The following is a 14805-nucleotide window of genomic DNA, read 5'->3' as shown; positions in this document are numbered from 1 at the left end:
TTCCTTTTGAAATATACATTTTTTAAATAACATTGAACATCTAATAGTCAAATTATAGTGTAAAAGCAGGCGAGCTGGTTTTACTCTTTGGCTATTTTCTGGATGCTCGACGACTCAAACGGAATTCTTCCGCCGCTCTTTGGTCGCTACATACTTCAGCCCCTGAAATCATTCAAGTCGTTTGTGGTGACATCAAAATGAGGGGTGTTGTACAAAACAAAGTCATCAGCCATTGGATTGCTTTACCCATGGAGTTCTGGCTCTGGACCAATCAGAATGCTTACAATGTGTTGTTGAAATCCTTGGGGAAGACTCAAATCTCAACTCATTGGAGTACACCACATCAATGGCTACTGTTGTTGTTTTATTTCCTTATCTAATTGTTCACCATGGCACTATTGGTTATTAAGGGCTTGTAAGTAAGCATTTCACTGTAAGGTCTACTACACCTATTGTATTCAGCATTTCACTGTAAGGTCTACTGCACCTATTGTATTCAGCATTTCACTGTAAGGTCTACTACACCTGTTGTATTCAGCATTTCACTGTCTACTACACCTGTTGTATTTCAAGGTCTACTACACCTGTTGTATTCAGCATTTCACTGTAAGGTCTACTACACCTGTTGTATTCAGCATTTCACTGTAAGGTCTACTACACCTGTTGTATTCAGCATTTCACTGTAAGGTCTACTACACCTGTTGTATTCAGCATTTCACTGTAAGGTCTACTACACCTATTGTATTCAGCATTTCACTGTAAGGTCTACTACACCTATTGTATTCAGCATTTCACTGTAAGGTCTACTACACCTGTTGTATTCAGCATTTCACTGTAAGGTCTACTACACCTGTTGTATTCAGCATTTCACTGTGAGCTCTACTTCACCTATTGTATTCAGCATTTCACTGTAAGGTCTACTACACCTGTTGTATTCAGCATTTCACTGTAAGGTCTACTACACCTGTTGTATTCAGCATTTCACTGTAAGGTCTACTACACCTATTGTATTCAGCATTTCACTGTAAGGTCTATCTACACCTGTTGTATTCAGCATTTCACTGTAAGGTCTACTACACCTGTTGTATTCAGCATTTCACTGTAAGGTCTACTACACCTATTGTATTCAGCATTTCACTGTAAGGTCTACTACACCTCAGCATTTTGTATTCTGTTGTATTCATTTCACTGTAAGGTCTACTACACCTGTTGTATTCAGCATTTCACTGTAAGGTCTACTACACCTGTTGTATTCAGCATTTCACTGTAAGGTCTACTACACCTGTTGCATTCAGCATTTCACTGTAAGGTCTACTACACCTATTGTATTCAGCATTTCACTGTAAGGTCTACTACACCTGTTGTATTCAGCATTTCACTGTAAGGTCTACTACACCTGTTGTATTCAGCATTTCACTGTGAGCTCTACTACACCTGTTGTATTCAGCATTTCACTGTGAGCTCTACTACACCTATTGTATTCAGCATTTCACTGTAAGGTCTACTACACCTGTTGTATTCAGCATTTCACTGTAAGGTCTACAACACCTATTGTATTCAGCATTTCACTGTAAGGTCTACTACACCTGTTGTATTCAGCATTTCACTGTGAGCTCTACTACACCTGTTGTATTCAGCATTTCACTGTAAGGTGTACTACACCTGTTGTATTCAGCATTTCACTGTAAGGTCTACTACACCTGTTGTATTCAGCGAATAAACTAAATGTGACAAATAAACTTTGATTTGTTTGCAGGGAAGAAGCTTTTGTGGGCATGGTGGAGCAATGAGTTTGGGTAGCCAGGCACATCTTCTGGTCTTATGTTGTGGAAAACTGAGTGGGTTTAGCATAAGGCAATCAACCCTTTTACCCATAAATAGACAAGCTAGAAATTATTTAACAATACAATTGTTTTGTGTAGAGCTTGCCATCTTCCATTCCCGCTGTCACAAGGGGATTTACGGCTGATTTCAGAAGAAATTGTCAACCCTGTTACTTTATTTGGCACTTAAAAAGGTTCTACAAATAGGATTTTATTTGTGCATTATAATTTCATAGTGTCATTATAAACTCAGCAGAAAAAGAAATGTCCCTTTTTTCAGAACCCTGTCTTTCAAAGATCATTCGTAAAAATCCAAATAACTTAGAACAATATTTTTCCCCACGTAGATGTAGTTTATTAAGAGAAATAAAAAAAACACAGGTGTTGGTTGTTGTGACTGGACACTCTAAAGTAAATGACAGTCTCTGAGGATGTTACTAAATGAAACAGAAGCATATAAAAAAGTACATTTCATTCACACAGTTGGGGGCTGGATCCATTCACACAAGGCTCCGGGGCAGAACATTCACCACACACTCACACACGACAGTCCTACTGAATCTCTCCCATGTAGAGTCTCTTGTCACTTGCGCCAGAGAGGACTGTTGGGGGAAAAATAAAATAGTCACTATTAGAGAACGAGAGAGAGGACAGACCAAGTAAAATTTTAAAAAGACTAGACAAAGATTAAACCCACAATGGAAAAAAGCTATAGAGAGACAGGGAGAGCGTGTGATTCGCCAGATACACGGATATAAACAGAGTCCTCTCACCAATGGGCTCCTCGGGATGGAAGGCAACCTCGTTGACGGACCCAGCGTGGCCTGGCAGCTTGTACAGGATCCTACGAGAGGTGGTGTCCCACACATACACAAACCTGGACACACACACAAACAGCTTGTACAGGATCCTACGAGAGGTGGTGTCCCACACACACAAACAGCTTGTACAGGATCCTACGAGAGGTGGTGTCCCACACACACAAACAGCTTATAAAAGGATCATACAAGAGGTGTTTGGTGAATTTTGAGGGGGGAGGGGGGGGGGTTTGTATTGCTGTGTGTGTGTGTGCGCTCACCTGTCAGCTGAGCCTGCAGCAATCTTGCTGCCGTCAGCAGACCAGGAACACCTCAGAAGGTTCTGTGGACACAGCATTGTATTATAAACAAGTTAATTAATATGCTATAACCAGGCTATAGCAGGCCACTAGACTGACACACATGACAGGAGCACGAATATTAAAACACACTGGCAATGAAAGTCTCTTCGGCTCCAAAATCAAAAACAACAACAAAAACTCTTGAATCTCTCACACTGATCAAAAGTCTTAATTTACCTTCTCAAAGTTGTGAATGTTCCCCTGGAATATCTTCACACACCTCTCCTTGGGAGCGAACGGACGGACGTCCCAAATACGTACTACGGGACAACACACACACACACACACACACACACACACACACACACACACATTAGTACATAATATAACAATATAATATATTCTACTTGTATAGTTGGGGTGGGGGGGTCTCAGATGGTTGAGGGGCTCTTGGTGGCCTGGAGGTCGGGGGCTTGGGCTGGCTGCGGCGATTTTTTTTTAATCCAAAGCGACCTAGTCATGAGTGGCCTCAGTAGGAATAGAACCCACGACCCTTGGCGTTGCAACTGAGCCACATAGGACGACACTCAAGTATTGTAACCAAACACACTGACCTGTGTTGTCCATGGAGTTGGAGAGGAGGTAGGATCCCTCTGAGCTCAGACAGAGGCCAGTCAGAGAATCTCCATGACCATGCATACCATAGATCATCTTATTCTGCCTCAGGTCCCACACCTGCACTCACAGAGAGACAGGAAGTGAGTTATGCACTGTCTGACGACGCGACACAGGTAGCAGCCTCCTGGTAAGATCTGGTCTCTCTCTCACGCATCTTTCTGAATGTACGTATGGGATGTAACATAATGTGAAAGGGAGTAACACACAAGAGCTCCCAGGCACACAGATATACACAACCAGTCAAAAGTTTGGACAACAACTCATTCAAGGGTTTTTCTTTATTTTTACTATTTTCTACATTGTAGAACAATAGTGAAGACATCAAAACTATGAAATAACACATGGAATCATGCAGTAACCAAACAAGTGTTAAAACAAATCTAAATAAATTTTATATTTGAGATGATTCATTATTTATTGGTGTATAAAATAAAAAAAGAGGTGCGGTACCCAAAATGACCCAAACCCCCTATCCTTTAGTAGAGGTTTCTTTGAATAAATTTGACCAGGAAGGCCTGATTCACACAGTCTCCTCTGGACAGTTGATGTTGAGATGTGTCTGTTACTTGAACTCTGAAACATTTATTTGGACTACAATTTGAGGCTGGTAACTCTAACAAACTTATCCTCAGCAGTAGAGATAACGCCGAGTCTTCCTTTCCTGTGGCGGTCTTCATGAGAGCCAGTTTCATCATAGCGCTTGATGGTTTTTGCGACTGCACTTGAAGAAACTTTCAAAGTTCTTGAAATGTTCCATATTGACTGACCTTTATGTCTTAAAGTAATGATGAACTGTCGTTTCTCTTTGCTTATTTGAGCTGTTCTTGTCACAATATGGATTTGGTATTTTACCAAATAGTGCTATCTTCTGAATAACACCCCTACCATGTCGCAATACAGCTGATTGGCTCAAATGCATTTAGGAAAGAAATTCCACAAATGAACTTTTGGCACACCTGTTAATTGAAATGCATTCCAGGTGACTACCTCATGAAGCTGGTTGAGAGAATGCCAAGAGTGTGCAAAGCTGTCATCAAGACAAAGGGTGGCTATTTGAAGAATCTCAAATATAAAATATATTTACATTTTTTTAACACTTTTTGGTTACTACATGATTCCATATGTGTTATTTCATAGTTTTGATGTCTTCACTATTATTCTACAATGTAGAAAATAGTAAAAAATAAAAACCCTTGAATGAGTAGGTGTTTTTGACTGGTGTAGATTGATGGCTGGATTGGGGAGGGGGGGAGAGAGGGAGATCGGGAATCAGTGCAATACCACAAAGATTAGAATGGGGATGAAATATGCATTAAAAAACAAAGTGTGTGTGTTTGAGTGAGTAGGGGCGTCATGCACCCATTATTTGAGGATGAAGAGGTGGTGAGCCAACTTTAAACTCCTGAAAACAGCTTTCCCCTGACATAATTATTATGCCTAATTATGTCAAAAACATATATTTTTCTCCAAAGGTTATCTAGTTATCTAAGTATTCGTCTTAACCTGTTCAATTGTCATTTAATAAAATAATGCACATTCATTCTTTACGAACTTTAATACCCGGGTTTACTACAACTCGTATATAACCCCACAACCCAAGAATTAAAGACGTTTAAGTATTTTTCTAAAGTCTAGGGTTAGCTAAGATTCTTAGACAAGCTACTCTAACTTGATTGATAGCCTGAAATGGCTTGGTAGCTAGTTATGAGGTTGGGAATCTATCTAGCAGGCTAACTAAAGCCAACTTCATAAAATGGCTAGGTGGTTATATTAGAGAAAAATGTTAGTTGCATTTATTAATTCTTGATGAATCAATAGGCTACATAACTTGATCAAATTCATAAAAATAAAAAAAACATACCTCCTGCAAGTCCTGCCCATCACAGGCAGTTAAAGCCAAATCAAAATTACATTTAGTAATGTCACCTTGTACATTCTACTATTACAACCCAGTTTAGTAATGTCACACACCCCCCCCCCCCAGTTTAGGAACCACTGATCTAAGTGATTGATAGTTGGTATTTAGCAGTTTATAATAGTATGCCTTATTTAGTTTGAAGAACTACTCAAATAGTGACGTTGTCAGACAGCAGCTCTATAGAGATGAGATGACTTGGAATGAAATAATAAAGTCATCAAATAAAACAAACGCAATAAACGACTGAAATATTTAATTAAAGTCATGTGAATAAATGATGGTTAATAAATGATAAGCAGTAATGGGCCGTCACTACCATCACTAAACCCCCTCGGCACTACTAGACTCGATTGTAGACCTTCTCAGAGATCCTGGTAGGACTGATACATCACTGACACTCATATGTTCTGTATGTGCCAACCGGGCCTCGTGAAACTCAACTGCAACGAATTACAATGAGAAGAAAGAATAGGGGAATAAAACAGCGAACAGGGTGTCCCGATCAAAACTAACAAACCGTTAATCAAATTAAAAACAAAGGCTGATATCAAACGAAGACAGAGTGCACCGTGTGGAACCGTGGCAGCGTGGAAATACCTGAACACTCCATCCTCTCTGAAGTGGATGAGAGGACAAAAAGCTTTGCCGTTTATTAAGTAGGAATGGTTTCGAAAAGTGATGTCAGCACTCGAACATCGCTGAAGCAAGCAGAATGATAAAATAAAGAATGTAGCACATATTTCTAACAATATATATATATATATATATATATATATATATATTTTATATATATATTTTTTTGTTGTTTTTTTTGATATACAAAACATTAGGAACATCTGCTCTTTCCATGACAGACTGACCAGGTGAATCCAGGTGAAAGCTATGGTCCCTTATTGATGTCACTTGTCAAATCCACTTCAAATCAGTGTAGATGAAGGGCAGGAGACAGGTTAAAGAAGGATGTTTTAAGCCTCGAGACAACTGGCAATGTGTGCCATTCTGAGGGTGAATGGGCTAGACAAAAATATGAAGTTCCTTTGAACAGGGTATGGTAGAAGGTGCCAGGCGCACTGGTTTGTGTCAAGAAGTGCAACGCTGCTGGGTTTTTCAAGCTCAACAGTTTTCCGTGTGTATTAAGAATGATCCACCAACCGAAGGACATCCAGTCAACTTGACAACTGTGGGAAGCACTGGAGTCAACATGGACCAGCATCCCTGTGGAACACTTAAAACATTGTAGAGTCCATGCCTCATCGAATTGAGACTGTTCTGATAGATACCTTCCATCAAAACTACTCTACCGAGAAGATATCAGCAAGTCAAATTTGTTAACCCTTGTGTTCAGACATGGATCTGAGGGCATCACCTCCTTGTGGGTGATTTACACATGCACACCAACGAGCATATGATCTTCAAGAAATTAAGACCACGAGGGTGAATCCACTCAATTAAGTTCTGCAGGGAGCAGAAGACAACTATAATTGGGTTCATACCTACAAACTTTTACCATCAACAGAGTCTGCCTTGGACAATACGAAAAGGGAAAGAATCAACGGAAGACCAACGCGAATCACGTGGAATCAACGAGATCCTTCACTGAGGAAATGCGGCATTGGAAATATTATCGTTGGGAATCTTGAGGACATGTTTTGTGTGTTCGGAGATATTCTGTCCTCCAAGACGGTGATACAAAAAGGGTATAGTTATGGTCACTAAACAGGACGTCGCGGAACAGGACGCTGCGGAACAGGACGCTGCTAAACAGGACGCTGCGGAACAGGACGCTGCTAAACAGGACGCTGCGGAACAGGACGCTGCTGAACAGGACGCTGCTAAACAGGACGCTGCTGAACAGGACGCTGCTGAACAGGACGCTGCTGAACAGGACGCTGCTGAACAGGACGCTGCGGAACAGGACGCTGCGGAACAGGACGCTGCTGAACAGGACGCTGCTGAACAGGACGCTGCTGAACAGGACGCTGCTAAACAGGACGCTGCTGAACAGGACGCTGCTGAACAGGACGCTGCTGAACAGGACGCTGCTGAACAGGACGCTGCGGAACAGGACGCTGCTGAACAGGACGCTGCGGAACAGGACGCTGCGGAACAGGACACTGCTGAACAGGACACTGCTGAACAAGACACTGCTGAACAGGACACTGCTAGCTGCGGAACTGGACGCTGCGGAACAGGACGCTGGTGAACAGGACACTGCTAGCTGCTGAACAGGACACTGCTAGCTGCTGAACAGGACACTGCTAGCTGCTGAACAGGACACTGCTAGCTGCTGAACAGGACACTGCTAGCTGCTGAACAGGACACTGCTAGCTGCTGAACAGGACACTGCTAGCTGCTGAACAGGACACTGCTAGCTGCTGAACAGGACACTGCTAGCTGCTGAACAGGACACTGCTAGCTGCTGAACAGGACACTGCTAGCTGCTGAACAGGACACTGCGGAACAGGACGCTGGTGAACAGGACACTGCTAGCTGCTGAACAGGACACTGCTAGCTGCTGAACAGGACACTGCTAGCTGCTGAACAGGACACTGCTAGCTGCTGAACAGGACACTGCTAGCTGCTGAACAGGACACTGCTAGCTGCGGAACAGGACGCTGCGGAACAGGACGCTGGTGAACAGGACACTGCTAGCTGCTGAACAGGACACTGCTAGCTGCTGAACAGGACACTGCTAGCTGCTGAACAGGACACTGCTAGCTGCTGAACAGGACACTGCTAGCTGCTGAACAGGACACTGCTAGCTGCTGAACAGGACACTGCTAGCTGCTGAACAGGACACTGCTAGCTGCTGAACAGGACACTGCTAGCTGCTGAACAGGACACTGCTAGCTGCTGAACAGGACACTGCTAGCTGCTGAACAGGACGCTGCGGAACGAGCCAAGATATTGAATGGTAAGAAGTTGAGAGAGCATCGAAACCCTTCAAAACTCATCAACAGCAAGCGGCTGAATTTGGATCCAGGATTAAAAAAATACAAAATAAAATAAGAGAACATTTATAAGAACATTTGCATTAACCTGGAAGACATTTTTTCAAAATATGGCAAGTTTTTTTTTGCCAGATGTCCTGACTGTTTAGCCTTATTATTGAGTTTGAGGATTCTGTCAACTTCAGGTCCAGAGAGTCAGGGTCGATCACAGGGTCATATCCAGTCAGGGTCGATCACAGGGTCATATCGAGTCAGCGTCGATCACAGGGTCATATCGAGTCAGGGTCGATCACAGGGTCATATCGAGTCAGGGTCGATCACAGGGTCATATCGAGTCAGCCGATCACAGGGTCATAAGTCAGGGTCGATCACAGGGTCAGCGAGTCAGCGCGATCACAGGGTCATATTGAGTCAGGGTCGATCACAGGGTCATAAAAGTCAAATCACAGGGTGAAATAAGTCAGGGTCATTTATAAGGGTGAATCATCAGGGTCATTAACCAGGGTCATATTTTCAGGGTCATGGTCGATCACAGGGTCATATCGAGTCAGGGTCATGGTGATCACAGGGTCATGTTTAGTCAGGGTCAATCACAGGGTCATATCGAGTCAGGGTCATGGTCGATCACAGGGTCATATCGAGTCAGGGTCATGGTCGATCACAGGGTCATATCGAGTCAGGGTCATGGTCGATCACAGGGTCATATCGAGTCAGAGTCATGGTCGATCACAGGGTCATATCGAGTCAGGGTCATGGTCGATCACAGGGTCATATCGAGTCAGGGTCATGGTCGATCACAGGGTCATATCGAGTCAGGGTCATGGTCGATCACAGGGTCATATCAAGTCAGGGTCATGGTCGATCACAGGGTCATATTGAGTCAGGGTCATGGTCGATCACAGGGTCTGGATCCTCCCCTTGCAACTGGATCCTGGACTTCCTGACGGGCCGCTCCAAGCTGGTGAGGGTAGGCAACATCATCTGCTAAACTGATCCTCAACACGGGGCCCCTCAGGGGTACATGCTTAGTCCCCTCCTGTACTCCATGTTCACCCATGACTTCATGGCCAGGCACCATCATTAAGTTTGCCAACAAAACAACAGTGGTAGGCTGGAAATGTGGTGCCAGGACAACAACCTCTCCCGCAACGTGATCAAGACAAAGGAGATGATTGTGGACTACAGGAAAAGGAGTGCCGAGCACACCCCCATTTTCATTGACAGGACTGTTGTGGAGCAGGTTGAGAGCTTCAAGTTCCTTGGTGTCCACATCACCAACAAACTATCATGATCCAAACACACCAAGACAGTCCCGAAGAGGGCACGACAACACCTATTCCCCCTCAGGAGACTGAAAAGATTTGGCAAGGGTCCTCAGATCCTCAAAAAGTTATACATCTGCACCATCGACTGGTTGCATCACCGCCTGGTATGGCAACTGCTTGGCATCCGACCGCAAGGCGCTACAGAGGTTAGTGCTAGTCAGAGGAACGCCCTAAAAATTGCCAAAAACTCCAGCCACCCTAGTCCTAGACTGTCCTCTCTGCTACCAAACAGTAAACGGTACCAGAGCGCCAAGTCTAGGTCCAAAAGGTTTCTGAACTGCTTCTAACCCCAAGCCATAAGACTGCTGAACAGCTAATCAGATGGCTACCAGGACTATTTACATTGACACCCCCTCCATTTGTTTTGTACACTGCTGCTACTCACTGTTTATTATCTATGCATAACCACTTTACCCCTACCTACATGTACATGTTACCTCAACCTATACCCCCGCACATCGACTTGTTATTTTATTGTTGCTCTTTTATTTTTTACTTTAGTTAATTTAGTAAATATTTTTCTTCTTAACTCTTATTTTTCTTAAAACTGCATTGTTGGTTAAGGGCTTGTTAATAAGCATTTCACAGTAAGGTCTACTACACCTGTTGTACTTGGCGAATGTGACAAATAAAATGTGATTTTATCTGATGATTCAGTATATATGTAAATGACGAGTCATTTTCCCCCACCTTTCTCATTACCATTTACTTTGAATGTATGTGGTTGGAAGAATGTGTTATGATTGATATATGACAGGCTAATGTCATCACATCTTTGATTGTGAATATCTTCTGCTCAGCTACCCAGCATGCCTCAGAGAACCTGTCAGCAGGAGACAGATGCCCTGCTTCAGGCCCACACACACCAGCCAACCAGGAGCCCCTGACTGCTTGCATGCCGTCAGACCCATCCCTCCCTCAAGCACCAAAAAGAGATGTTGGGTGAGTCTGACGTCCATCTCCCTGTTCATTTCACTTCATTAACCTATTTCAGGTCATTTTGATCATCCAGTCTCCCTCCCTCCAGATCCTCGGACGGTCGGTTTCATCTCCCTCCCTCCAGATCCTCTAACGGTCGGTTTCATCTCCCTCCCTCCAGATCCTCTAACGGTCAGTCCCTATGGGACTCCTAATCACGGACGGTTGTGAAACAGCCGATCAGAATCGAACCAGGGTCTGTAGTGACGCCTCTAGCACTGAGATGCAATGCCTCAGACCTCTGCGCCACTCGGGAGCGCTGTACTGTGTTGCTCACTATGTCTCCACTACACAGCCACCACCTGATCAATAATCCCAGTAGAATTATGAAATGGCCTTTTTATTAGTTTGGATTGAGTTCTGATGGAGCAGGCCATTCTGTGATTCATTCCTCACTCATCTGGACTAGCTAGATTGGATCTTTCAATGTGACGAATCCGAAATGCAAAACAGTCGCTCTGGGTGACACAGTCACAAAGAGACATTGATAGTTATAGAGGTTAAATGAGGTGCTATGATGTTACGGCATGTGACAACAGTAGCCATGCCACACGCGCGCGCGCACACACACACACATACCTTGATGTCGTTGTCGATGCCTCCAGACAGGATCTGGTCGCTGGTGTCGTTGAATGTGACGGCCAATACCTGGTAGGTGTTCTGGAACGTATGGACTGCCCCCTTCTTACGGATGTCCCACAGCTATAACACACACACACACCTGACTGATGTCCCACAGCTATACACACACACACACACACACCTGACTGACGCCCCACAGCTATAACACACACACACACACACACACCTGACTGACGCCCCACAGCTACAACACACACACACACACACACACACCTGACTGACGTCCCACAGCTATAACACACACACACACACACCTGACTGACGTCCCACAGCTATAACACACACACACACACACCTGACTGACTGACGTCCCACAACTACAACACACACCTGACTGACTGACGTCCCACAGCTACAACACACACACACCTGACGTCCCACAGCTACAACACACACACACCTGACGTCCCACAGCTACAACACACACACACACACACAGCACACACACCTGACTGACGTCCCACAGCTACAACACACACCTGACTGACTGACGCCCCACAGCTACAACACACACACACCTGACGTCCCACAGCTACAACACACACACACCTGACGCCCCACAGCTACAACACACACACACCTGACGTCCCACAGCTACAACACACACACACCTGACGTCCCACAGCTACAACACACACACACCTGACGTCCCACAGCTACAACACACACACACCTGACTGACGTCCCACAGCTACAACACACACACCTGACTGACGTCCCACAGCTACAACACACACACATCTGACTGACGTCCCACAACTAGAACAGCAGTCAACCAACACTCCCCAGGTTCTGCGTGGTAGGCTTTAGTTCCAACCCAACATTAACACATTTACATTACATGTCAGTTACTTAGCAGACGCTCTTATCCAGACGCTCTTATCCACAGTTAGTGCATTCACCTTCAGATCGCTAGATGAGATAATATCACAGTAGGTCAATTCTTTACTGTTCCTCGATAAAGCAGCTTTCAATGAAAAGATCAGGTAAACAGGTGTGTTAGTACCAAGCTGGAACTAAAGCCTGCACACCCAGGTAGCTGTCTGGGACCAGGGTTGAAGAACATTGGTCGCCACGGTTACCTTGACGGTTCCGTCGTCGCTGCCGGTACAGACGAGCTGAGGCCCGCGGCGAGCAGGGTAGCAGGAGTTAACGAAGGAGGTGTGGCCTTTCAGACGCTTGATCCTCTCACCCGTCTCACTGTCCCACACTCCCACAGTCTTGTCTGTGCTGGCACTGAACAGCAGGCTGCACACAGGGATAGGGCCAGAAAACACACGTCATATTCTCCCAACGTGTTGTCAACAACTATAACAACAACATCACGTTTTTCCCTGACCTGAGCAAGTGTGTGTGTGTGTGTGAGTGTGAGTATCCTACCTGCCGTCTGTGTTGTAGTGAAGCTCCATCACAGCACCACTGTGTCCCTTCAGGGTGGCAAAGTTATCACAGTCCCCGTACACATTCCACATCACTGTAGAGAGAGAGAGAGGCATTCCAGGTGACTACCTCATGAAGCAGGTTGAGAGAATTCCAAGAGTGTGCAAAGCTGTCAGAGGCAAAGTGTGGCTACTTTGAAGAATTTCCATATGTTATTTAATCATTTTAATGTCTTAACTATTATTCTACAATGTAGAAGTAGGTGTGTCCAAACTTTTGACTGGTACTGTATATATAAAGTCCGTGTTTAACTTACAGATGAGCCTGTCATAGCCAGAGGAGGCCAGTGTGGCCCCGTTAGGATGGAACTTGCAGCAGTAGACCTCTCCCTCATGGCCGCACATCAACATGATGGGAGCCTGCAGGCTGGAGCTGCGGGGAGGGCCCTGGAGAAGGGAGGAGAACATCATGTTGTCATATTACAGACTTACAGACAGACGTTACTGTATGTGCATGGATCACTAGCAATCTGGTCCATGCTATCCGGTATCCTTGTCAGCAGTAACTAAATTAGCTTCCTGCTAGCCGTATTTACATTGGATAGCCATCCTTTAGCTAGCAAACAGTCAACATATCAGTCACAGCTAATTGTGGCTGCATTTGAGAGAATTTGCCATTGGTCGAAAGACTGAAAACATAACTAGCTAACAACTAGATAGCGTTTCCCTTGTATTTTGATGTACCCCCTTTTCTAACCATGGCCACGAGTTGTTGCGACTGTGCCGCAGCGATCAGCTCGGCCCTGGGCCTCTTGACTCCACCGGCAGGAACCACCGCCATGTCCGCCGGTCTCTTCTTTGGCTCAATCATGACTAAGCAAATGAATAAAAAACGATTTAGTAGAATATAACTAAGTCGTCCTAAGTGAATGAACGTTTCTCTCGACGAGCCGCTTTCTCCACAAGTACGAAACCTGAAGTACTTCCTGTTCGCAGGGCGATTAATTGGTTAGCCGCTCCGCTGTGAACAATGATTGGTTATCACGGTTGTAGAGCATGGCCCTTGAACCGGAAGAAAACATCTGAAACAGACTACAAAAATAAATTATCGCTGCAGAAGGTAGATCGTTAGAATGTACAATAATGTGTGTAAGATGCGGTTTAAAATGTATAAGTATATATCTATTGACCCTTATGTAAAGTAGGGACAGATAGCAACGCCAATGCTGGCAAACTAGCCATAGGCTGAACAAAAATATAAACGCAGAATGTGAAGTCTTGGTCGTATGTTTCATGAGTTGAAATAAAAGATCCCAGAAATGTTCCATAAAGCACAAAAAGCTTATTTCTCTCAAATGTTGTGCATCCATTTGTTTACATCCCTGTTAGTGAGCATTTCACTTTTGACAAAATAATCCATCCAACTGACTGACAGGTGTGGCATATTAAGAAGCTTATTAAACAGCATGATCAATACACAGGTGCACCTTGTGCTGGGGACAATAAAAGGCCAGTCTAAAATGTGCAGTTTTGTCACACAACACAATGCCACAGGTGTCTCATGTTTTGAGGGAGTGTGCAATTGGCATGCTGACCTCAGGAATGCCCACCAGAGCTATTGCCAGGGAATTAAATGTTAATTTCTCTACCATAAGCCAACGTCATTTTAGAGAATTTGGTAGTACGTCCAACCGGCCTCACAACCGCAGCCCATCTGGCTTCTTCACCTGTCTGTAATTTGTAGAGAAACTCATACTGATTGGCTGGGCCTGGCTCCCAAGTGGGTGGGCCTGTGCCCTGCGCCTCTGCCATGTGAAATCCATAGATTAGGTCCAAATTTATTTATTTCAATTGACTGATTTGGTTATATGAACTCTAACTCTGCACAATCTTTGAAATTGTTGCATGATGCGTTTATATTTTTGTTCAGTATAGTTAGTCTAGCTACATACCCTAACACTTCATACCCTAACCCTCCATACCCTAACTCTTCATACCCTAACACTTCATAC

The 14805-nt window shown here is 44.4% G+C and overlaps 1 protein-coding gene across 1 annotated transcript; it reads right to left on the bottom strand.

The window, feature by feature from the left end:
* Nucleotides 1-2155: 2155 nt before the first annotated feature.
* On the bottom strand, nt 2156-13802 carry LOC112229415 (U5 small nuclear ribonucleoprotein 40 kDa protein). The gene is made up of 10 exons (XM_024395238.2): nt 13551-13802; nt 13111-13240; nt 12795-12888; nt 12497-12662; nt 11352-11474; nt 3537-3657; nt 3160-3242; nt 2902-2963; nt 2597-2700; nt 2156-2425 (listed from the first exon to the last, which is right to left on the bottom strand). The coding sequence occupies exons 1-10, from the start codon at nt 13662-13664 to the stop codon at nt 2376-2378; spliced, it is 1047 nt and encodes a 348-aa protein (XP_024251006.1). The 5' UTR covers nt 13665-13802; the 3' UTR covers nt 2156-2375.
* Nucleotides 13803-14805: the final 1003 nt, after the last annotated feature.

This window comes from Oncorhynchus tshawytscha, linkage group LG31 (assembly GCF_018296145.1).
Source record: "Oncorhynchus tshawytscha isolate Ot180627B linkage group LG31, Otsh_v2.0, whole genome shotgun sequence".
Taxonomy (NCBI): domain Eukaryota; kingdom Metazoa; phylum Chordata; class Actinopteri; order Salmoniformes; family Salmonidae; genus Oncorhynchus; species Oncorhynchus tshawytscha.
The sequence above is the reverse complement of the archived record's forward strand: the minus strand, read 5'-3'. Positions and strand labels throughout refer to the sequence as shown.